This window comes from Cariama cristata, unplaced genomic scaffold (assembly GCF_000690535.1).
Source record: "Cariama cristata isolate BGI_N322 unplaced genomic scaffold, ASM69053v1 scaffold2337, whole genome shotgun sequence".
Taxonomy (NCBI): domain Eukaryota; kingdom Metazoa; phylum Chordata; class Aves; order Cariamiformes; family Cariamidae; genus Cariama; species Cariama cristata.
The window spans coordinates 24003-49283 of record NW_009628148.1 but is presented as its reverse complement, the minus strand read 5'-3'; the positions used below and the strand labels follow the sequence as shown (position 1 = coordinate 49283).

At 40.4% G+C, this 25281-nt stretch overlaps 1 protein-coding gene across 2 annotated transcripts in view; it reads left to right on the top strand.

Annotated features, from left to right (window-relative positions):
- ZFYVE9 (zinc finger, FYVE domain containing 9) overlaps window positions 1-25281 on the top strand; it is a 38108-nt gene that overhangs the window by 12112 nt on the left and 715 nt on the right. Inside the window, exons 4-16 of one of the 2 annotated variants that reach the window (XM_009704664.1) lie at window positions 1-103; window positions 435-604; window positions 1381-1504; window positions 3216-3338; window positions 4575-4730; window positions 12698-12922; window positions 15385-15467; window positions 16216-16320; window positions 19049-19199; window positions 20631-20711; window positions 22109-22271; window positions 23435-23540; window positions 24543-24719. The exon at window positions 1-103 is cut by the window's left edge and continues 68 nt beyond it. In XM_009704664.1, the coding sequence (XP_009702966.1) occupies window positions 1-103; window positions 435-604; window positions 1381-1504; window positions 3216-3338; window positions 4575-4730; window positions 12698-12922; window positions 15385-15467; window positions 16216-16320; window positions 19049-19199; window positions 20631-20711; window positions 22109-22271; window positions 23435-23540; window positions 24543-24719 (1767 nt within the window). The remainder of the gene's footprint in view (window positions 104-434; window positions 605-1380; window positions 1505-3215; window positions 3339-4574; window positions 4731-12697; window positions 12923-15384; window positions 15468-16215; window positions 16321-19048; window positions 19200-20630; window positions 20712-22108; window positions 22272-23434; window positions 23541-24542; window positions 24720-25281) is intronic. The other variant, XM_009704665.1, reaches the window with a different exon arrangement.

The following is a 25281-nucleotide window of genomic DNA, read 5'->3' as shown; positions in this document are numbered from 1 at the left end:
ACTATCCCTCCTTTGCAGCAGGCTCAGGCCTCGGGCGCCCTGAGCTCTCCGCCTCCCACTGTCATGGTACCTGTGGGAGTTTTAAAGCATCCTGGAGCAGAAGGTAAGAGTACTTCTTTTTTCTTTCAGTTTACCTGCAGTAAGAATTTGGAAGGAATATCTGCACTTTATCCATTCCAAATGCTCTAACTAATGCCAGTTGTGATATTCCTGCCCTCAGTAGGGACATCAGGTTTTTAAGGACAAGTAAACTATTCTCAGCAGATGTGTTTATACATGATCTGCTGTAGGGAATGCGCTAGATGATGTCTTAAGTCCTTTCCAGTCCACATTTCTCTGTTTATTAATGTTTTCCATTTTGCTCTTCTGTACTCAAATTTTCCAGTCAATGTTGCTGTGAGATCTTAAATCCTATTTTTTTGTGTTCTCTCTAGTGGCTCAACCTAGAGAACAAAGGCGTGTTTGGTTTGCTGATGGGATATTACCCAATGGAGAGGTTGCCGATGCAGCAAAACTGACAGTGGCTGGAACAACTTCCACAGGAACCTTAGCAGTGTCACATGATCCATCAAAGCCCGTGACCAACAACACTTTATCAGCAGAAGTAAGGAAGTGTTAGGTTATTCACTGCTTAAAATACCATGCTTGCTTTGGTCATGAGTAGTATATTAGCTTCTATGGTGATTTCAGTAAGGCTGATCTAGGAAATCTGTTGAGGCTTGTCTTAGTATGTTGTATAGCAAGTGTCCTTACCGATTTTAATGTTTGCAGAGTGCTGAAACAACCATATATTTTGAACTGAAATGAAATATTATGGGGCAGAGCTCTAAGTAATGTTTGAAGTATGCTAGGTGGCTTCCAAGTGTTTGGCTGTACAACCTGTGTATGAAGGATGTTTGTGTAATGCATGTTTTAAAAAAGCTGAGTCATGGCCAGTAAGGTGTTTGAAACAACAAGATTGTCATAGCACGAAGCAGAAAAATACTTTGTTTTGACACTTCTCATAAAATGCTATATGCAGGAAAGTGCGGATATAATCTAACAATGTTAAATCCACCATACCCCATGTGAGTGGAATTGAGACTTTGCAAAAAGTTCAGATGGGCATAGATACATTTAGATTTTGTAAAGAAATAGGTATGTGTGGTGCTAGGGAAGGGAGGTGCAGTCTCTGTCTAAGCAGGCTTTTTAGCAATAGGTCACATACGGGAGTCATCACGTGATATTCTGTTGTTAAAGAGCCAAATTACTGGGTGCCTCTGGTTCTCCAGTGGACACAGAATCCTTCACCTACATCTAGTAATCTAGTCAGCCAGCTCTTACATTTTTACCATTATTGCTTTTGTAATGTTGTCCTTTCTTGTTGTTTGCTTCTTGTAGACAGATAATGCTTCTGTATTCTTGGGAAATATAACTCAGGTTGGCAGTCCTGTTGGCAGTGCAATGAACCTAATCCCTGAAGATGGGCTTCCTCCAATTCTCATCTCCACTGGAGTGAAAGGAGGTGAGGGTATAATTTGGGAGCTGGCTTTTGTGCTTACTGGTTGCAATTAAGCTATTAGTTACTGTGTTTATTTTGAAAATAAGATGCTGGCAATATGGTGAGTATTTGAAGAAATTCACAGTAAGTACTCGTGGCTAATCGCTGTGACACTCATTTGCACCATTGATCCTTATTAGCATCCAGGAAGAACCCCATCTTGCAATGAAATTACTGTAAGAAGTAAAACACAAAGCAAAAAGAAAATTAACTTCAGTCCAGAAATATGTGCTAATTTCTTCACTAATCGGACTGTGGAGAATGTTTCACACAGAGATACATTTTAATTAGCCTTATGAATATTCATGCTTCCATTCTCTGCAATTCTCTTGGAACATCCGCTCTGTCTGAGGCATCCCCGAGCACTGCATTCAACAGCACTATTGCATGTCTTGGCCCACAGTGAAGCTTTTAGTAATTGTGATGTCCCCTTCCAGAGTATCCAAACGGAGGAGGATACAGAAAATTAAAAACTAATGTTTCGAAGTTTAAAAAAAGAATGTATTTTTTTATCTGACAATTGCTTTCCACAGTGATTTATGACATTCTTTAATACATTCCCGGGATTAACTTATTTTTTCTTCTTTGATTTTTTTATTCCTGTTAAATATTTCGCTGATACAGTGCATTTCTAATGTTAAGCGGGAAGTAACCTTTTATTGCAGGATAGTGTCAAAACCAAAATGTGAGCAGCATTTAATTTCAAAACAAATCTGTTCCATCCTGTGTTAGCTGATTATTCAGTCTCCTCCTCAAAAAAGGAGTGAAACTACAGTATGCTTTTCAGCTTTTATATAGATAACCTCACATAAATTGTACTTTGTATGCTAAGTTGATGTTTTTTCATATGCTGTCACACACTGGATTTTGCTTGCAGCATTTTACTTCTGATACTCTAATTCTATTTAGAAACATTCCAAACACATTTTTTAATATTAGGAGCAAAATTACCTTTCTTTCTAGATAATTTTAGCTGGAAAGGTAATACATTTCTTTCAAAATCTGTTTTCATCAGTGAAATTATTTTTTGTTAAAGCTCAAATACAGAGTAGATTATAATCACATGGGTGAAAAATTTTAATTTGCTAGTCATCTGGCTCTAATCATAGAGGAACAGTACAAGCATCTTTGAAGTTTCATGTTGGGATCCATTTTACACTGGATTTAGACCTTTGATTTATAAAAACTGTTATCTTATATAGTGTTCCCTTCTTTGTTATCTTTCTAGTAGCTAATGCGCAAGAAGTGTAAGTTATATGGCATAGGGATAGACCATGTGTTGGTGTTTGCAGTCCAGGACTGATGCTCTTGTACTTCACTGTGAAATTAATAACAATTGTTAACTTTTTTGTCATTTGGGATTTCAGTTGACACCATGACACATTTCTCAATTTGATTTCCATTTTCCCCTCCAGTTGATACCAAAAAAAAAATTGATTTATGAAACAAGCTGCACTTTTCTAAAGGATATACAGAGGTTATGCACATAAGTGCTATTGAGATTTGAAAATACTGGCCTAGGAAACAATCAATCAAACCAGCGATACTTAAATAAGCTTTTTTTAAAAGGTCAAAAAACCCAAAAGCATCAGAATCGTGGTTATCTGATTAAAATGGAGAGTACGGTACCAGTAAGTTAAGGACTTCACTCTATGTTTGCTTGTTTCTTTCATAGACTATGCGGTAGAAGAGAGACCTTCTCAGATCTCTGTCATGCAGCAGCTGGAGGATGGTGGCCCTGACCCTCTTGTATTTGTTTTAAATGCTAATTTGCTGTCCATGGTAAAAATAGTAAATTGTAAGTTTTTATTATTAAATAAGACTTGGGCTATGAGAGGGGAAATGTTATATATATATTATTAGTAGGAATAGCAGCATGTTGATTTGGTAGGATAGTCTCTGAAAATGTGCATGGATTGAAAACTTTGTGTTTAGCCATATTAAGTTAAATTACAAAAGGCTTTTTTCTAGTGAGTTAGACATCAATACAGATAATTTTGCATAGCAAATATAAACTAGACTGATAGAGCCTCCAGTCTCACGTTTGGAGATCAGTGTCTCCTGTCCAGCTTGGTCAGGCAAGGTATTTTATCACTCATTCTTCCTTTCGTTGCTTAACTCATTTCCGTGTCATCCCATTCTGGAAAAAGCAGATAGGATCCCATAGTAACATGCAGGTTCCGTTCCACTGTGCCCCTCTTCTGTCCTTTTCTGTACTGTGCGTGTGTGCATGTGCTGAGGGAGAGAGGGAGGAATGAATAGGGAGGCATACCGATGGCTTCTCATGTTAGTACTTCAGTTGATCTCTGCTGGATAAGAAAACATTATTTGAGAAATTGAGAGGGATAGTTTTGCAGTACAATGTTTCGCTTTTCACAGAAGTTCATACAGTAAGTTAAGATGTTGTTTATAAACCTTTCAGCATCTGGTTAGATAGCAGTACAATTTTTTACATCTATTTAAAAATGTCATTAGTATGCATATATATAAAACTATTAGAGGAAAGATTTTATTTCAATAACTTAGTATTCTCAGCAAATGAATTGTGAAGCTTAGAGTGTGTGTCATCACTAACATTCATGTGAAGCAGAGCAACACAGTGACATCTCATGAAAACACCTGACATCCAGCTGTCCATCTTAAGAGAGAGAGATCACTGTCTGAAACTGGTTTAGCTGTCAGGATCATGACACGCACAGCCAACAGCCTGGCCTTTTCCCAGGTTCCTTCCTTGCCATTTAAATCCCGTCCTTTAATTTGGATACAGAAACTGCTAAAAGTCTGCTCTGTGGTGTTAAGATTTGACTGGGAGCTGTAATGCTCTGGCTCTTCCTTAGCTGTAAACTGGGAATTATTGAGCTGCTTTTGTTTTGGATGTGCTTGCTTGCACAGTAACAGTTATCTGTGTGACAGATATTACAATGAAACATGCTGTAAAACTGATTCTTGAAAGACCTATCTTCCTGTAGTGAAATTTAACCGTATTTTATGAAATTCTGATCTTCTGTTCTGATGCATGTTTTCCTCTCTGCAGATGTGAACAGGAAGTGCTGGTGTTTCACTACAAAAGGCATGCATGCAGTGGGGCAGTCAGAGATAGTCATTCTCTTGCAGTGTTTGCCTGATGAGAAGTGTTTGCCTAAGGATATCTTTAACCATTTTGTGCAACTTTACCGGGATGCCTTAGCAGGTAGGAATACTCTTCTGTTAAAAATTGTTTGAATAGATGATTGTACTGGGTCAGATAGTCACATTTTTGTCATTTAGCAAATGGCTAGTTTTGTATAAAAGAATAGAAAGAGAATAAGGATCAAAGCTCATAGGAGACTGAGTTGTTATTTGTTACTATTATCCAGTGTCATATTCATCTCACCAAATAAAAGTGTTAATGAGGTGCTGGTAACCTGGGGAGCAGCGCCAAAGATCTTCCAGCCTTCCTCTGAGTGCCAGCAGAACCAAGAAGTTTGGGCTATAAAGGCCATGCATAGACTATTACAGCAATGGAGCAGGAGGACCCTGCCTGTGACAACTTTATGTTCACCAGCCATTGCTGAATGTCTGCTCTGGCTGCTTCTACTAGGTGTTGGGGTAAGAATTTAATTATGGCCAATATATCTGAAATTAGTACTGTACTTCATCTACAGTAAGTGTAGTAGGATACTTACTCAGCAGGGCTGATGGGTACACTAATGACATTGCTTCTAATAATTTTTTTTTTTTGGCTTGAAGTCAGGGTAGCTATTTTAAAGACACAGAAAGAAAATTTTGAGAATCCTTGTGGATAGTATGTTAAATATTCCCAAGCCAGGTAGTTCAGAAATTTGATTCCCACAGTGTGTGTGTCTGTTGCCACATTATGGAGATACTATTTATATTATAAAGTAATACAAATATATATGTATATGTGTACCTGGAATGAATTGTAGGGCATTGCAGAAGTTATCTCCGAATTTTGGATTTTAGTGTCTCAATTGCAAGATTGTATTATGTAAACCTTTACACATTTTACGTTTGCTAAGTAAATGGGCTTCCACTTTCAGCTATTGCTGGACCTTAAAATTCAAAAATTATTGCATAAGGAAAAATGCAAGTATTTGGTTCCACTGATTAGGAAATAAAGCTAGTTTTCCAGAGGTGAAGTTGGGTCACATTAAGGTTATATACTGAAAATACGTTTACGAAGGGTTCTGCATGTCATTTGCAATGCCTTTGGAGTGACTGAATCCAAGCCTTTAAGAAAATAATGAAAAAAGTCTTTGTTTCCTAAAATGTCTTGATACAACAAAGGTCAGCTTGTCCAGAGAGGTTGCCAGGTTCAGAAAGTACTATTATCGCATGTCACAATGGATCCCGTGTACACTGGAAACAAATACCTTTCCAAACCTCACTTCATTTGCAATGCTGTATCTTCTAATTGTGATGTTATTCAGAGGGAGATACCTATGAAAAATTGAGTGTGTGTGTGTATATATATATGTATATTGCAGATATAAATCCAGCTTGGTGTATATATTGCAATAAAGTTCTGTATAATTATACTACAGAAATACATAATTTATAACTCCTACATAATGTATTTGGAATTCTTTTTTTAGTGCTCTGGTGGTAGTAATTTGATATCCTACAATTGCACTGGTGCAAAGAGCTGCTTACTATTGTACAGTTCTTAATCAGAAACCAAATTTCACTGTTTAAGAATTCCATTGTGTAATGTTCTTTTGGTAGGATTTGCTCTGTGTTGTATTTCAGACATGCAGTAGAAGTAGATGGAGACTTTGAGTTGCTATGGAATACCAAACCGCACTGAAGTTTTTGTAGAACATAGCACCTTGATAAATTCCCATAGCATTTGGTAATGCACTCTCTCAATATCCATCCTTTTTTCTTTCCAAGTCATGCATGTGTGAGAGGGAGAAGCATATATCAGCATATTTGCAACTCTGGCTGTTTCAAACATTATTTAGCCAGAGAGGGTATGATGCTGTAGGGGTTTCAGTTTGGCAGTTGTAATCCCTTGGAAGTGGTTAGCAGTTTGCGTGCTGTTGTAGATGGAGTCACACTTCCAAAGTTGTTCATTTCAGAGGTACTGCACCTCTCCTGGTGATTAAATGATAGATGTTTAGAGTAAATGAGAATCCCCATTGGAAGTTAGAGACTATTTAAATCCCTGCCTCATGGTTTCTTTTTTCATTATATAATAAATTGGTTTAAATTTATTTTGCCATCAGGAAACTGAAGTGAATTCTGTGGATGTTTTTATTTATCTCCTTTATTAAATGTTCTTTTAAAAACAGTCATAAAGTAAAAAGACACATACAATATTTTTTATTGGAATGGAAACAAGAATTACTTTTAGTGATGTCGATTTTGTTTTGGAGTGATTTTGAATTTCTTGTTTTTCTTTTCAGCTGAAAAATACAGTACTCCCCTTTTGTTTATTTAATTAAAACCCATATCTATAGCGAATTATTTTTTCATGAGTCACATTCATGTATTAGCTCTTCTTGCTCAAATTTGAATTCTGCATTCAAGCCTAGAAGCACAAACTTGTATGTACTCGTGCCTCTTCGCAGATGTTTCTGCGTTCCTCAGAGGGTAACTTGTTCCTCGAGGCCGAGTCCTGTCCTCTGTGCTAGGTGTTGCTGTCAGCCGTTTGCAGAGTATCGTTCTAGCGTGTGCAAGTAGTTGCAGCAGAGCCCAGGCCTCAGACCTGCAGGCCGGGAGCATTTAGTCTGTACACTCAGCGCTTGGCAGTTTGTCCTTCAGATTCGTCTCCTGTTTCAGCATGGGTAGGATGTCAGCCTGCTGCAGCACCACCCTGAACCTTCATTAGTTTTGTTATGGGAAGTCCTCAACCTCAAGCTATGGTCTGCTGTTAGGACTTTATAATTGTAAAACAATGGAGAGATTTTGAAGGAGAAATGGCATTTTTCACTATAGGTTGTATGCCTGTGAGTTATAATAAATTTTAAAGTTGTTAATTAAGGCAAGCATGAATTGCTGTTAAGTTTCCATCGCTTTATTTTTCCTCTGGCCCCTTGTGTCATCGAGCTCCCTGCTGTGTTGCCTTTCTTGTTTTGAAATTGAAAGCTAATGATTTCTGTTGTGGTTGTAGTAGTTGTACTGTTGTAGTAGTAATCCCATGATTATCCTTGTCTGTTGGCTATAAGCCTGGCAGGAGGTCTAGTGAATGGAAAAATGAGAACTTCGGTCCATCTGAATGGGTACTTTGAAGCAGTTGGATATGTTGATATAGAGCTGCCAGATATGCCCTAGTGCATCAGCTCTTTGGTGGAATACAATAAATGCTACTGTTACTTTTGTAGTGAAAAATGCAAATCTGGCAACTGCTTGTGATGGCTTTGTGATCGCCCTGGTTTTGGGGATATTCCGCGTGAGGCGTGGATCTATCCCAGTCACAGTTTTGTGTATTTTTTTACCCAGCCTGGTTTTAATTAAATAAGGTGGTAGCTAATACAGAGTAGATCTATAAAGAAGCCCATGTAGATGTTCTGAACAGAGAACAGGTTAACTGAGTGAATAATATACCCCTGCAACTGTAATATGGGAAGATGGATAGGAAATCAAACATCATATAAGGTGTGAGAGTGATTGTTTGGAAGACTGCCACAGACTAGTCTGAGGAAGTTCCAGATGCTGGTAACGGCTACTCACAGTGATAGTAAGTGAAGCATTATGCCCCTTGCCAATATGAAGAAGTTCTTTCCAAATTACTTGCTGATGTGTTTCCATAAAAAGATGCTGCATATGGTCAGAACTTTGAATGTTGAGTTTCATGTGTTTTTTCTCATTGTGGGCATCTGCTACAGATGCGTTGTGCTGTCAAGTTACAGTCATGGTCTTGTCTCTTCTGTGTCTCTTTGTGGCTCTTGGTGTGGTAGTGACTGGGTTTGTATTGCTTTTCCAAAGAGCCTGTGCTCATTTGCTCTTGAAGAAAATCGATTTGGCAAGATTGTTCCCAGGTGAATATTGCTTTGCATCTCTTGCTGTAGAACGAGGATGCTTGGGTTTTCAGAATGCTGGCATGGTGCTTGGTACTTGGCAGTTTTTGGTTGTTACTGGTGACAGTGGAATGAGGCTGGACAGATGCAGCTAACTTCGCCAAGCCACATATGTATGCCTTCCCTGAGACTGGATTCTAATACTAGCTTTTTGAGCTGGGATTAACCAAAAGATATGAAGCATACATTAGGAATTTAACCTCACTGGTTTTGGTAAAAGCACCTAGCTGGCTTCACCACATACTGAAGGCAATAAGCAAATGCAGGAATCTTTCTTTCTTTACCTTTCCTGGTATAAACTATTTTATTTGAGTCCAGAAGGGATTGCCAAACTGATATGCAAAGTACATTGTTCAGCAGAGGAAGATACCTAAGTGAAGAATTCAAACCACCATGGATCCTGACTGAAGAGAAAGTCACATCAGTGGATAAAAGCATGTTTTTTTAAAGGACTTTACAGAGCTGCTTAGGATTTAAAGTCAAGGGTAACCTAGCATAATTGAGAAGAGAATAAGTACTGACCTCCCGCAGAGCTGCTTTAGATGCATCATGCATACTTAAGGCACTTCCTAAATATTGTCAATTGTCTGATGTCAGGTGCTGGAAGTTAATGTAAGGAAAGGCACCTTTCTGTTCACTCTGAGATTACCTCTTTAGAAAGGAAGTTGTGATATTTTGTAAATTAAATTACATGCTTTTGAGAAGGATAGCTTTTTTTTTTTTTCTGACAGCTACACTTCCTCGACAAGTTTCTGAAACACAGTTCTATGCTTAAAATGTGTAACAGTGCAGTGGGTTGGGTTTGACCATGTCAGGCTGGTAATAGCAACTTATCAGTGGGGCCTTGACTTGGACCCACCTTCAGAGAGATGGCAGGAAAGGCTGGTGACCCCTAGTCAGTGCAGAAGTGTTTGTGGGACAGGTCCAAAGAGGCATTTTGACTAGGCTTGCTGGTTAAAAAGGGCACTAGAGAGGTGTGTAGGAAAACACTTGCTTGATTTTTCCCATGCTATCCACATAGCTGGCTCTTGCATGCTATTATAAATAACGAATTGCAGTACAACTACCTAATCCCAATAGTTTGTCCTCTTAATAGTGGCAGCCTATTGGAGCTTGCACTGTGCGAGCTGCTTGTGTCAAAAGGAGTAATTTATAGCGCTGTGGCTTGTGGTAGTGAAGTGCTGAACTGCTGAGTTGCAGATTCCACTCTGAGGGTTTTTTTCATGTTTCTGTTGGCTGAAAAAATTCTTGTTAAGCCATCCTGAGAGTGTGAGCCTTGAAGCTTCATCTCCTGAAACGGAAAAAATAAGTAGTCGTCCCCTTCTGCTGCAGCTCTTGGCATCAGTCACAAGTGGAAATGTCTGATTGCTTTGTCATCCCAGTGGGCAGTACCACAGGTCTCAGAACTGTAAGGTATTGTACAGCTTCACTTTGCCTGGCCTCTTTCACACAGAAAATACTTCAGAAAACCGTGCAGAATTCAATTCAGTTTAGCAGTTCCTATGCTTCATACATTTAAGGATTATTACGGTCATGTTGTTGGAACCAAGAACCTCACCAAGTAATTTTTCTATCAGGCCTGTAGCTTCTGTTTGGGTAAGAACAGATGGGAAGGGGAAAAGGAAGTATAAATGGAGAAGAGGTGATTAGTGAGGGTAGGTGGGAACTGCAAAAGCAAATGAGTGGAGTTGAGCTAGAAAGGTGCCAGCAGCTATTTTAGATAAGTGAAAATCTTTTTCATCAACACCAATTGATACATCAGTTTGCACTCACTAGCAGGATGCCTGAGTTGGTGCACTAGCAGCATATTCACTGAGCAAGCAATAGTCTCACAGCCCAGGCTGACAGAGAAATGCATTTGCACATGGGCAGGATCAGTGATTTTCATCAGCTGACAACATTTGATGTGGCTCTATTAATCATGTTAGTCCTTCAGTTTGACCAGTAGCTACTTTTCAAGTATGCTAAGCTGAGCATTACAGAAATCGTAGCCACTGTAAGAGTTCTGGAATTTGATCTGGGTTGATGGTGTCAGTTCTGGCTTGTGTGTATCTGTAAAATTACAAATCAGCTTCGCAGGATGGTGCCAAGCTACGAATGAGCTGCACCCTGCCATGTGGTGCCTGGGCTGCTGAAGCCTGTCACCTTTTAACAGAGAACTTAGTTTGTGCAGTACCTTGTGGATACAGAAGAAAAAACAATCCACTAAGGTCCGCACAAATTTGAATAGCAAGGAAACCCCTGAACTTATTTGTTAGTTGGAGTATAAAAGGAGCCTTTTGTTTACAGACCTGCCAGTAGCTACATTTAAAGCTGGAGGTCCCAAGGTCATGCGAAGGAAGCAATACTCAGTGGTGATTGTGCCACGGTGGTCTGGAGGGATGCAAAGTAGCATGGCCACATCTCCAGAGTGAGGGCAGGGATAGCTGTGTTATTCTCATAGTGGCACTGGCTTCATGGAAACCTGCTATGACCTGGGACTTTCATAGGGTTTCAGTGTAAACGACAGACTTGAAAGGACTCACTGATTAACCTTTCCTTGCTGACCAAAACTGTACCTACTGTATTTATTTTTCTTGCATTCATAAATGCTTGTATATGATTTTTAGACTGTTTTACAATATAAAAATAAAGAAGGCTTGACTTGAAGGTCATACTGAGGATGTCAAAGGTGCGCTTCTGTAATCCATGCTTTTACTTACTTAAAACCTAATGCGTCTGTGTGTGTTCCTTGTGTGTGAAAGGGAGAAACCCTCCAGTTACTGTCCAGTTGATGTGTATGCTGGCAACATGCACATCACTGCCTTGAGTTCAAATACAAACACTCATTTAAGAGGTGGTGGAGAAAGAGCAGAAACTCCTACTTAGCAGTCTCTCTGTCTGCAGGTGGGAAAGCCTGGGATTACTGCAGAAGCCTAGGAGGTCTGCATGATTCCTTAGGAGTGGTGTGATCAACCACACTGCACTCTCTGAAATTACTTGTGCTTTTCTTTGAGAGCAAATCAGCACTATTAATATTCACATCTTCCTATGGAGAATTGTGATCAGCTGTTCTGTACATTATTTGCATGCTGTTGTCATTTGATGAAAGGAATCACACCATGGTTCTCTCCTTAAATGTTAAACGCTGTGTTGGATGCTATAATAATCTAATCAACATTCAGATTCATTCAGCCATTCCAGTGTAAACATTTTGGAAATTAAGAGCATCAAAGAATAAAAATGTGAGTAAAAATTAGTGATGTTTCTCCCCTGTGTCTCTCTCAGTTGTGTTTTACATTAAGTATACTAATTAAATAAACACTCTTTTGTGTAATTCTTAAAATGACCCAGATCTTCAATAAGTGTCTGAGCAGGCACCCCAGTGGTTTGCCTAAATGGAAAGACAACCAGTGGGCATTAATCATTTGACCAGGTGCACATCTCTCCTTTAATCGCAGCCAGATCTAGTTTAGTTCAGTGAATAGCAGCTTCTGCAGTGGAAGGCCCTTGAATATCTGGAAGATACTGAAAACAGGGTTTCTTTGCGTGCTTTTGTAGTGCTGGGGCGAGGTTGCAGGTACCACTTCCTTAGCAGCAATACTGGCCTGAGCTATCCTTCCTCTTCCCTGGCTATCTGCAGGATGCATCATCCCCTCTGTTACACTGCCTCTACTACTTGAAACAGGCAGATCTCCAAGAAACAGGCAGATCACAGCAATGATTGAGGCTGGTTTCCCTCCCCACTCCCCCAGGAGAGGTGGTAGGTCTGTGGTTGTACGTAGTGTCCTGGTAACACTTGCAGGCATGGCTCAGTCAGGTGCAGAAATGAAGGAGCGTGTTCCTACAAAACTGACTTCCTACCAGTGATAGTCACTGAGTGCATGTATCACCAAAGGTAGATCAACCAGAGATACCATGGCTTTGGTGGCTCTAGTCCACAGCAGTTATTCCGTAGCAGATTACGCACTTTTGCACAGGAGGTAACCTGAGCCCCCGTGTGCGACAAATCATTGTCCCTTGTGTGATTAATAGACATTAATGCTTCAGGAAGCAAAGGGAGTTTAATATGGATTTTTTTTTCTCTTCTGAAAAACTCTTTACATTCTTGATATAGCTCTCAATCTAGTGAAGTAATGAGCATTTTTGTTCATAGGTAACATTGTTGGCAACCTAGGACACTCCTTTTTCAGCCAGAGCTTCCTTGGAAGCAAAGAACATGGAGGGTTCTTGTACGTTGCAGCTACGTATCAGTCCCTGCAAGACCTGGTGCTCCCAACCCCACCGTACTTGTTTGGCATCCTCATTCAGAAATGGGAGACTCCCTGGGCTAAAGTGTTCCCCATTCGGCTGATGTTGAGACTTGGAGCTGAATACAGACGTAAGTAACATGCGTTCTTTTAGCTGCAATTATTTCTGCAGGAGAATATATTCCGGTTTAGAGCACACACACACACCCCCCAGCCCTGAATTGTTACCTGTCAAAGCCACACATGCTTAAACAAGCAAGTAAAAATTGTGTTTCATACCTACACTGCATCCAACCAACAGCACAGCAGTACTGAGGTGGTGACAGGATCTACAGCCTTTTTACAGCTGTACTGGTTGATCAGAGAGATTTTTGCAGAGACAAATCTAGTTCTGAGCAGCTATTTGTAGTTGACTTAGTGACCTGAAAGAGAGTTATATGCAGATCAAGTCTGATTTAGCTGGTGTAGTTAGGACAAGGGAGAGCCTTTGAGACGTTAAGGTCTTTCCACGCTGAAATGAAAGAGCATTTGCTTTTAGATTTTTAAAATCACGCTCATTTTCCAGAGAATAACAATATGTGTGCAGGGGCAACCGATGCGGCAGTTTGTTGCAAAAATTCTGTTGCAACTAGTAACAAATAGGCTGGAGAGAGTGTTTCAGCTGAACAAAATCTTAGCAGTTAGCATGAGATTAGTGTAAAGTTAGGATAAAATCTTTTTCAAAAGACATTTGCCATTGCTGGAGCCAGAGAGATTCTTGGAAGTCTGTCCACTGTGGCGGTCCAAAAATTTGGTGTCTCGCTCATCTGCTGTTTTAATTAGCACATCTCGTAAATCTGAATTACTGTGAAAATGGTCTGTTGTTAATTTTTTTCCAAAACTTTTTCAGAAGTTTTTAACAAAATAAGTTTTAGAATATGCTTTATAGAGATTTGTAAATCTAACTTGTGACGTTTAGGGAACATTGGGTATTTTTCATAAATACATATGTTACTGGAGAGGAAAAAGAAAATCTTCAAAATTTACCTTCGGAGGATGAGGACTGTAGGATAAACTTTTCCAAAGAAACATTAGTGTTAAAGGTGTGTAAGTTTTTGTGTGTATCCATGAGGTTTTTAAGTAGTGTATTTATTCCCGTCAACATTTAGAAAACAAAAGATGCTCATATTTTGGATGTGACATCTGTTTTTGAGCACAGAAACAAATGTTTTGATGTTCACAAACAGAAATACCTGCTCCGAGCATGTTGGGAAGCTGGGGTTTGAATCATTTATAAAGCTGTGGTTTGGATTTAGGCATATTCACTTGTGCTGTGACAGTTGTGACTGCGGGTCACTTCCTCAGTCCCCTCTTGGAAGGGGCTGCATTTGTGTCCCAGGTTTCCTTGGATACATCCTTTTTTCTGGTAGAATTGTCAGATTTTGGCTATTTGTCCAGTACTGCTGGATGTGCAGCATATCAGACGCAGGAGTCACTTTGGGTTGCTAGATGTCCAAAAGACATCTGCTGAACATCTGCAGATCAACTGTACAGCTCAAGCTAAGGGAATTCAGCTCATCTGGGACATAGCAGAGCTGCTGTATGCAGCCAGGGTGGCAGACACGGGAAATTCGGCATTTCTTGGTGCCTCAGGATACTGTGCCTGAATTGGTCAGCTCTATGGGGTGTGTGTAGGCGCTCTGATGCTTTCCAGATACCGCATCAGTGTGCAGAAGCTGGAGCTTATTTCTATCAGGAAATCCTGATGATGTTATTCAATCCTGCTGAGCATTTTGCAGCCCCTTCTGACTGCAGTGGGAACTGTGAAGATGTGCGGCATTTTCGGAAATCAGACCGAGTCTTTGCCTGCGGATAGTTTAGGAACCTTCCTTCAAACATGCGTTTAGAAAACCTTGGCATTACATATTACTGCATGAGTCATGTTTCAAGCACTGTTATGGCTTCTGCTGCAACATAATGTAATGCAGCCAGATCCATACACTATACTTTGGATTGCATCATAGATGTTTTACAAGTATGGCTAAGTCAGCCAAGGAATGCAGATATTTTGCATTGCTGACATACCATAAATGTCCTTTTAATTGTTTTTGACATACTCTTGTAGAGAATTTGCCACATTCTTATGAAATCACGAAAACAGAAAATGAAATCACCTGCATTATCACGTGAATGTCACACGTCAGCCACAGAAGCTAAAGGCTTATGATGCTATAGTGGAGAGCAGCAGGATGGTCATAAAAAAGGAAAAAGCCTTTTCCAAGAAGTAGCCCGAGAAAAGCATTTAGAAAGGTCATCTTTGTAATCAGTGCCCAGATCGCTACGTTCAGTCTTGCAGTGTGGCACTTGTAAGCATTCCATGTAATTCTTCTTATTGTTTCTAGCGTGGTGGGCAAGGAGCCATGAGACATGTGTAAGGTGCATTATAATGTTAAACCCTTCTTCCCTTTTGCTTTTTAAACTCTAGTCTTCTTCACAGAGCCTTCTTTTGCTGCTGCTTCCTGCGTTCAACTGAGGAGATTGTATTTGAGTCTGTTTTTGCAGAATCTCAGTATGTAAATTTCAATCTGACCTTTTCTGTTTTATTTTATCCTAGTATATCCATGCCCACTTTTTAGTGTCAGATTTCGTAAGCCTTTATTTGGAGAGACCGGACACACGATTATGAACCTTCTTGCAGTAAGTGCTGAGCCTGAGTTTGCACGTTCCATTGCTGTGAAGGGATCAATGTGGGGAGAACTGTACTCCTGTTGCACAGAGTAGCTGGCAGCCTTCGAAGATGACAAGAGGAAATAGTGGGCATTTGGGTGAATTTACCTGCTGTTACTGATATTGGATGTTAGCTTTCAACAACACGGTGACTTGTAACAAGGTACCCAAATCAACATCCAAAACCTGGCCACCTGAGAATGTTTGGATCTTGAAACAAGTGCATTAGATGCTCAGATTACTTCCTCAGAAGTGCTAGGGCATCATAGTGTACAGTCACAGCTCTCTGATTATACAGCTCTTCAACTGAAGCGAAGCTATTAGCTCTTCCTACTTTGCTAATATTTTCAATACAGAAAATTCTCTTTGATGCATGACTTAATCTCACTGCTAGAAAAACTAATAACTCTATCCAGTAATGTAACAGAACACAGAGAGCAAAGTTTCTTACATACAGTGATGACATTCAAGGCTGGAGAATATTAATTTTGATGTAAGAAAATCAGTGAAATGAGTAACAGTCATGATGATGCTTTTTTATTTGTGTACTTCGATTACGTAGGTTACAAGCTGTGATGTATCCATCCCTCCCTGCCTTTCAGTCACTGATTACAGTAATTTTAATGGACCAACTAGTAGTCACTAGGATAGTTATGAAACCTACAGTATTAATGATGATCATCATGCCTAACTTTTAAAACCTTGTTTTAATTACCAGGACTTCAGAAATTACCAGTACACACTGCCTGTGGTCCAAGGTTTAGTGGTTGATATGGAAGTCAGAAAAACCAGCATCAAAATTCCTAGCAACAGATATAATGAGGTAATGCTTATAAGAAATACATTTGTGTTACAGTTTCTTTTGTGGTTGGAGGACTTGGGATCTAAAGGAATTTTATTTTATTCACTGCTTCTAGGGAAAACTGCCTCAAAACCAAATGGTACATGCACAATGCACACATCTTTTCAAAGTGAGTGAGGTGTCTCCACAGGAATAATGCAATTCAATTTAGTATTAATTAAACTCTCTTAAACTCTTTTTCCTCAGTTTTTTTAACTGTTTACATGTAAAATGTAATATTGGTTTGATTTGAGCAAATAAGTTGACAAACTTTACACTGGAGGTAAACTGGGAGGAAGAAGTGCATTAGCTTTCCTCATCTCTGTTGTGTGTGCATACCCAAAGCATTTATTAGTATTTGTTGGATTGCTGTTTATTTTATGTAAAATTTCTCTCAACATCTAAATTTTATACTTGATTTCTGGTATGAGAAAATCAGTCAGCATCTTTAGGATTCAGTGCTGTTGAGAAAGCTGGGTGAGAAGGTATTTGAACAAGAATGAAAGAGAGCAATGGAGAAGGTGATTGATTATGAAATCAATGTTCTGTCTGAAGAAACAGGAGTAACTTGGTATTTTGAAACCAATCAGCAGTTGGGGTGAGAGCAAACCTCCTGGGCAAAATGGTATTTGTAGAAGTTCTTGTGATGTCAGAGCAGAATACAGCTTTATCTCAAGAGAGAATTTCCCTGCAAGAAGCATTTGAGTAAAATAAGAGGGAGAATAAAGAAATAAATTGGAAAAAAAAGGAAAAAGTGTTCCTATGTGAAGTTTGAAAAAGGTGAAACTGTTGAAGCAAGAAGTTAAAGGGTCTGTTAAAAGATATATTAATTCTTGATGCAGTTGTGAGAAAATGGAAAAGGTCAGTAAAATTTGCATGAATTAAATATGTATTGGCACACAAGATGCAGTTTAGTAAGTGTTAGCTGTGCCTGGCATTTGCAAGTGTGTTAGCTTCAGTTCTGTCTTAGACATTGCACTAAGCTGGACTGTGAGGAAATCCCTGTGTTATGCAGCTTAGCAAAATCTCTGTGTCGTGCTTGGGTTCTCTTGCCAGCGTGAAGCAAGGATTCAACTTTTTAGGTGGAGAAAGTATTATTTATTTAACATTATTGCTTGCAATCCAGTTGAAAGGTTGAATTACTAGAAATTTTTCATCTGAATTTTGTTTGAATTAAGGTGAATTAAACCACTAGACCTTTACTTTTTTCCCCATGTAAAGCAGTATTTAATTAGGAAAGAGAGTCACTCAAACTATCTAGAAAGTGAAAAACTCATTTTAAATCTCATGCATGGATTAAATGTGGAAATACAGACTGTAATTACAAATTAAACATTAATATATAGTTTTTTCTACTAAATACATATTTTTATCTTCAAAATTATTTAAATTTTCTACAACTTATAGTCGTACTTAGTTCCTCTTTAGTCCCCCAGTAAAGGTGACTGTCATTTTTTTAATCAGTTGCCATGTCCAGTTGTTTCTTGTTATGCTAAAGGCAACTGCTGGGCTCCATAAAGATGGCTGCTGTTGAGCTAAAGTCTTGTTTCTGGAGCATGACATGATAAACTAGATAATGAAATACACTGTTGTCTAATGCAAAATCTTAATTAAGTTTCCTCCCCAAACATTACACCTCTGCACATTTGTCAATTGTGAGCATCAGCTAATGTTCCTGACACTATAATTAAGGTTTTATGTTAGACTGAGAGAGACAAATGTGTTCTGTGTAGCGTGCTTGCTTATCAGCTACAGGAAGCAGAGGATGGGAGTATGAGTGCTGTTAAGAGACGTCAAATAATTCAGCATTTTCCTTCTCATCAGGGTTTTCACTGGGTGGGAATGTAATTTAATTTGCCTCTTTTTCTTTTAAGCGAACTTAGAATTTTTTGTTTTGAAACAAATTCTGGAGCTAGAGGATTCCCTCAGTTTTCTGTAGTATCAAAAATCTCATAGTCTGAGCCTCCATGAAGAGGAAGAGAGGAGAAAAGGAAAAGAGCTGTATAATTTACAAGAGTATTTTGTCAAGGCATGTAACTAGGTGTATGTTAGATGTTAATCAGCAAAACGAAAGTGCAGTATATCATCACAAACATTTTTGGATGGTTTTTGAGGTCTCCTTTGCAGAGAATTAAAATTATTTTTGGATGTCTATGATTCAGATCTTTTTTTTAAAAGTCTTCAAATTGGGAATGTTGATCCCAGTCTTGCCGATTCATGCAGGTGAAGCACAGAGACGCTAAAGCTTTGGTGTCTGGGCATGGCAGAATCAGGATTAGATGCTACAAGTCTGTGTGCCAGTCCGGCACTGAACTGTGGAGGCAGCATTTATGATTTAGGTCATAAGCAACTGTAGTTGTGTAAACAAGCCAGGTATTTCCACCCAATGTTTTTCTAATGCTTTTTTTCCCTGTGTATTTATTTTTGTAAAACAGCTGGAGATAATAGCTTTTGCAACCTATATAGCTCAGCTATCCCTTATACCATATATCTTAATTACATAAAAGGTGGCACTTTAAAGCATCTAGACAGTGTAAGACCTGAACCCTCTTTTCACAAGCAGTTTATGGTTCTGAGTGCTAAAATCTGATATGAGAATATGAGCACCGTTGAGAAGCTTGCTCTGTCCGATTAAACTGTTCCAAGAATCACCTATTTATGGTAGTGCTTGACGAACAGGGTAGATAATAGTAAACCTTTTTGTTTGCAGATGATGAAAGCCATGAACAAATCCAACGAGCATGTTCTAGCAGGGGGAGCGTGCTTCAATGAGAAAGCAGACTCGCATCTGGTGTGTGTTCAGAATGATGACGGGAATTACCAGACGCAGGCCATCAGCATCCATAATCAGCCGAGGAAGGGTGAGAAGGGGGGTTCAGGAGGAGGCCACTCCCTCCCGGTGCTCTGCATGACTTCTTTGCCATTTGTGTTACTGTTCCAGCATGTGGCTTTGTGAATCGGTCGGACCTGGCCTTGTCTGCATTTCACTGAGTTTCTGTTAGACATTCAGAGAAAATAATTCTGACTGCTGGCATTACTGAATGGGCAGCTTTGTGAGTTAGACGTGCAACACAAGGAATAGTAACACATTGCTCTGTCTGCCCTTTACCCCCTTGGTGTTTTATTCCCCTTGCAGAATCCATGATTTCAGGTGTCAGCGGGCACGCTGTGCAGTTTGCATCCTGTGTGCTGTTCACGTCATGCTTCTCTAGGTCAATGGTGCTGTTCTGAATTTGTCTGAGGAGTTCTACCAAATTCATAGCTCAAGTGGACGTAAAATAAAGCACATGACAGCTTGCTCCCTTGTAAATCTGGTAATACTGCTTGCACAGTACAGCTCCGGACTTGCGGTGCTCCAGCGGTCACAGTGCTGTAACGGGCTTAGGCAACATCTCTACATTAACTGAGAGCTGTCTTTGGCATTATTGGAGGCTACAGGTGAGGTTGTGGGTGCCTGTGCATTTAGTATGAGAGAAAGGTAAATAGGAATAACCGACAGCAGCATTTTAATAATGCATCTTCAAGAAGCTCCTTGTGTTCACCTCAATTAGACCATCTAATTTCCAGGCTTTATTTTTTGTTAGAGTAGGCTGAAAGGCTGCAGCAGCAGTGTGCTGAGAATTTAAATGTTGTGGTTTGGGGCAAAATTTCTGGCAAAGACATTTGTAATATCTCCAAATGAGAACAAGCAAGACAGAGGCCAACTGTCATGTTTTGCAAGTATTCCCAGTCACTCCAGTGAGTATACTGGCATGGGATGTCACTTGGGACTGACGGTCTTATCTGACTTGTGTTCATTTTACACATGGGACAAGTTTTTTTTGGAATTTCGTGACACTTAGTGGTCATTTAAGAGAATTTTACTTCAATCAGGTGGCTTTCAGCTGTTGCGATGCCAGGGGGTTGGTGTTGCAGTGTGATCCATGAACAGCTCACTCACAGTCTTTGCCAGCTTTGTGGGAACATTTAGAAGTTAATTATGTACTTGGTTACCCTAAATTAGTAGTCCTGAAACTTAGAGGTGTGTATGGGGAAAGGGAGAGTAATGAATAGGAGCATTCATTAAGGGTGACAAAAACTGTTGTCCTGTTTAGAACATAACTGGGTGATTTGCCCTTCCATATCCAAGCCCGTGATGTGTATTAAAGTCACTGTAATTCTAAGCAGCATTTGTCCTGATTTAGATTAATCACCTCTCTGGATGATAGAGCTGTGATACCTGATTCTTGTGTAAAAGGCATTGTTCTGATGAAAGCCTCACTAAATCACTCCTGTTGTTGTTGTTGTTACAGTGACTGGTGCCAGCTTCTTTGTGTTCAGTGGAGCTTTAAAATCCTCTTCGGGCTACCTTGCCAAATCCAGTATAGTAGAAGGTAAGAACTGAACTGCTTGCTTAAAATACACTGCTTCCCTCTTAACACAGCTCAGCTCTGTAGCTATCAACCAGGGCTGTGCTGTTATGCCTTGGGCATTTGAATCATGCTGCTGCTTCAGCTTTATCCTACTTTTTAGCCAAAAAACCCCATTTCCTTTAATGAGGAGGAGCTTGTTCAGATGCTGTAGAACAGGGACACAAGAAAATCAGGGTAAGATATGAAATACCTGGCTTGTGAGCCTGTGATCAGTTTACTGGTTTGGGCTGAATGAGGAAATTGGGAGCCTAAGAAATATGGAGTGCGTAATCCACCGACCAGGAGAGGAAGCCCTGCTAAACTTCCTCTGTTCCCACATAGCTCTGCATTGTGCAAGGTTAGGAATGTGCATTGTTTATATCCTTATGCGGGGAGATGAGAACATGACAACTTGAGACTCTTGAGCTGGTACCTCTCTGATTTGGTTTGTTCTTCTTTTACCAGTTGTCATATCACAGAAATAAATGCTCACTGTGTACACTGGATTGAAAGACGCTATTGCTTGTTAGCTGAGCCTGCAGAACTTTGTAGTCTAACCTCACTGCAGATGTGACAGTGCAGACAGTAGTGTTTTCAGTGTGCTCCTTACCCTTTGTGAGTGAGGTATGCAAGAAACCCACGCAGGCAGTGAGTTAGCCCAGCTCCACTGACGAGCAAGAGCTCCTTAAGCTGTGCCAACTTGAGAGCTTGCAGCTGCATGAGAGTGCAGTCCATGGGTGAGTGGTCACCCAGGGCTGAAAAGCAGCCATCTCGCTGTACGTCAGTATACGTGGGTCATTATACCATTCTCTGTGTCTAAATTGGTGGGTTAGTGTAAGACAGAGGTACAGGTGGAGTCAGGCAAGGAGTCTGTACATTGGGGAAGTGTATCATTCCTGAGTTATTTCTGCAGTAATTTCGACTCATCCAATCCAAATTCTTTATCTTTTGCTGCTGTCAGGCAAGCACTGACTTCTCAAAAACTCTTATCACCGCGGGAGTGCTGCTTCCACTGCCAACAGAGGTGTTGGCTGAATTGGTGGGCAGGGGGGAGGGTGTCACACAGGGTTTCTGAGGGTTGCGTAGAGCAGGTGGCAAGTTTTGAGGCAAACTAATGCAGCCATGGCTATAGCTGACTTTACCTGGTAGATGGATTTCACATTATCCTTGTGGTTTCCCTAGTCAGTGCTCATCAGTGCTACGTTTTAGGAATCTGAGAGTTCAGAAATGATCTTCTGTAGTGTTGCTGCCTACGAGTCTTAAAATAGATGTCTAACCTTTCTGTTGCAAAAAAGAAGAAGGATGCTTCTTTCTTTTTTCTATATAGGCTCTGTTCAGTGTGGCTTATCTTGGCTTATGAGGCTTTCTTGGTTCCCTAGATGGAGTAATGGTCCAGATAACTGCTGAGAACATGGACTCTTTGAGGCAGGCCTTGAGAGAGATGAAAGACTTCACCATCACTTGTGGCAAAGTAGATGCTGAAGATCCTCAGGAACATGTTCATATTCAGTGGGTAGAAGATGATAAAAACTTTAGTAAGGGGTAAGTAGAGGAGCAATCGCTTGACATTGAATGGTGACTGACTGTATTTGTTAAAAATTTTAATTGAACTTATAAGGTGCATGAGTGTTCAAATCAATAGGAATGACAAGTCTGTGCCTCTATTTTGAGTGATAAGATGCAATTAAACGTAATGAAAATGGAATGGAGATACCAGAGCTTTGGGCCATCAATTTAGAAAGTTGTCGATGCTATGGATTTTTTGCCATTGCTAATATCCAGTTATCGGAAACCACTAATCTGACTCCAACACTCAGTGCTGAACCCTGCGTAGCGTGGTCGCTTTGCTCTCTTAGTGCTTAGTTTGCATTAAGCAGTGCTGGAAATAAAATGGCTGAACATCAACAGTCTATTTGGACTCTTGATAGTTCAGCCAAAAGAAAGGTGTATATGGCAGCTTAAGTATTTACGGCATTAAAGTGCTCTTGTGATGAGTACAATGTTTAAGGACTCAGCATCTAGAAAGAAGGATATTTCTGTAGTTTCAGGCTCTCCAGGTCAGTCTTAGGTTCTGTAATTAAATTCTGGGCTATGTAAGTAGTGTTTCAGGTATTGCTGGCCTACACTGAGGTTACAAACACATCATAAAAATCAAATCTGTGTGAAACACCTCATTGCTATGTTAACACCTTACAAGATCTCAGCTCTGGTGCAAAGCTTTGTTGAAAACCTTCCAGAAGGTCCTTGCTGCACCTGGTTTGTGTGTATCATCGACCAGGCCGGGTGTCAGGGGCAGGAGCTGCGGGGACAGCTGGGAGCACGCTGCCTCTTGGCTCTTCCCTCCTGCTCAGCTCCGTAGGAGCCCATTCCAGAAAGGCTGATGCTTCAGGCACGGCACCATCATCACAATTAGCAGCTGCATTCAAGATCACTGGTTTTGGCACCCTGAGAGAAGCCTTAGGGCTCCCTTCTGAGGGTAGTTCTGGTCCACACCCCATTAAGCCGACGTGGTAAGCTGCTGTGTAGTAGCAGTTCAAATTGCAGAACACTCAGTTATGAAAAAACCTGCAGGGAGGCAGTTGCAGGATTCCGGTGTAGCAGAGGAGCTGCCCTTTGATTCTGATGTAGTTCTCTTTCGCAATGGTCTCCGTTCAGCTCATGTCCTCTGCTAAGTTGGAACTTACCCTTTTTCCCCCTTTTTGCAGTGTTGTAAGCCCTATTGATGGCAAATCAATGGAGTCTATAACAAGCGTGAAGATATTTCATGGCTCAGAGTACAAGGCAAATGGAAAGGTCATTCGGTGGACAGAGGTAAGTCAGTCAAATTGAGCTGCACATAAACCAACACTTGGCTTTTTGGGGTTGCAACTACCGCCTAGTCTTTTTCTGAGCCACTCTCCCTACTCACCAAAACCCGCAAGGAAAGATCCAGTGCGGCATCGTGCAGAATAAAATATCCTGTCACTGATGCGCAGCTCAGGCCGCTATTGCAGCCAGCCTCTACAGCCTGCTCTGCATTGGCCACCTCTTCTCACACGTTGTTGCTGAACATGGTGGGGAACCAGAAAAATACCTGGTTACCGTGTTACCCAAGGTAACAGTTGGTTTCATCTGCAGTTTTGTTAAAAACTACCTTTTTAAGTGGAGACAAATCTTAATTACCATTTTTTAAAAATGTTATTTTGAGCCACCTTCTCTAAAATGTTGCAAGTTAAAATGAAAGTGCTGTGGCATAATCATTTGCAGAAACTGCCTGCGTAGCTGGTATTACCTGTGCCTCTGCCAGCACACAAATGCTTATGTTAAAAGATTTCTTCAAGTGTTTCACTTAACCTGCCCAGGAGGAACCAAGTCACTCACTCAGCAGCTTGCCACCCTACTGCCCTTTTTTTCCCAGGTCGGTTGGGCTCAACAGAGAGAAGCTCAGTGACAACAACAGTACAACTCTTCAGGCTGAGATGGCTTCTAATAAAAATGTGAATTTTTCTGAAATTAGTATCTGTTTAAATGCAGGTTTTTTTATTAAAAACTATGTATAATACACAGTGAATTTCCGTAATGAGGCTTTTGACCAGAACTGAGAGGTTTTTGAGAACACGACTATTTAAATCTTTCTTTTGAAGTTGGTGGGTTTTTTTGGTGGTTTCCCCCCTGCCCCGCCCCTTAAGGTGGCTTGTCTTCAGGGGCTTTTGCTGGTGTTCCCTGAGCAGCTCTTCTTTAAGTCTTCATTTGTAAAAAGTTTAAATGGCATTTCAGTAACCTTATTTTCTAGAAAAGCCAAGTATTATGTCTTGTGTTAACTCTTTCCTTCAGGTGTTTTTCCTGGAAAATGATGAGCAACATAATGGTCTGAGTGACCCAGCCGATCACAGCAGGTTGACTGAAAACGTGGCAAAGGCTTTCTGTTTAGCACTCTGTCCTCATCTTAAATTGTTGAAAGAAGATGGAATGACTAAATTAGGTCTGCGTGTTACACTTGACTCAGATCAAGTAAGTCTTGAATAGTTTTGGTTTAATTGGGGGGTGGGGTGGGTGGGTGGTGTTCCCTTGTTCATTCCCCAAAAAGGTAATACAACACTACTCCAACCATTCTCTTGGTTAAAGTAGTACCAGTAGCAGATGCTGATGTAGCGGTGCTGACTCTTGTCGGGAGTTTTGGGCCATCTGTTAAAACTGGAAAGCTAAAAACTGAAAACACCAGGCTTGACCCCCTCCCCCTTGCCCCTGCTCTGTAGTCACTCATGAGTTGCAGGCCTGCCCCATCCTCAGGGAAGACTCTAAGTTGGCCTTTTCACCAGAAATTAAAGACAAGAGTGTATGAAAGGTATTCCTGGGTCAGCATGAAACATAGTTCACAAGCATGGCTGTTCTCAAAAGATCACACTGCCCCTGAGGCAGAGACCCAGGCAGCGGGTCCCCTCGGGAGTGCTCTACAGCAAAAGCTACAAGCAGAGATAAGGGTCTCTTGGCAAGCCAGCTTGGCCGTGCCTTGGAGTGGACATGTTCTTAGTATCAACCAGCTTTTAAATACCACATGACTTAATGCAGGGTG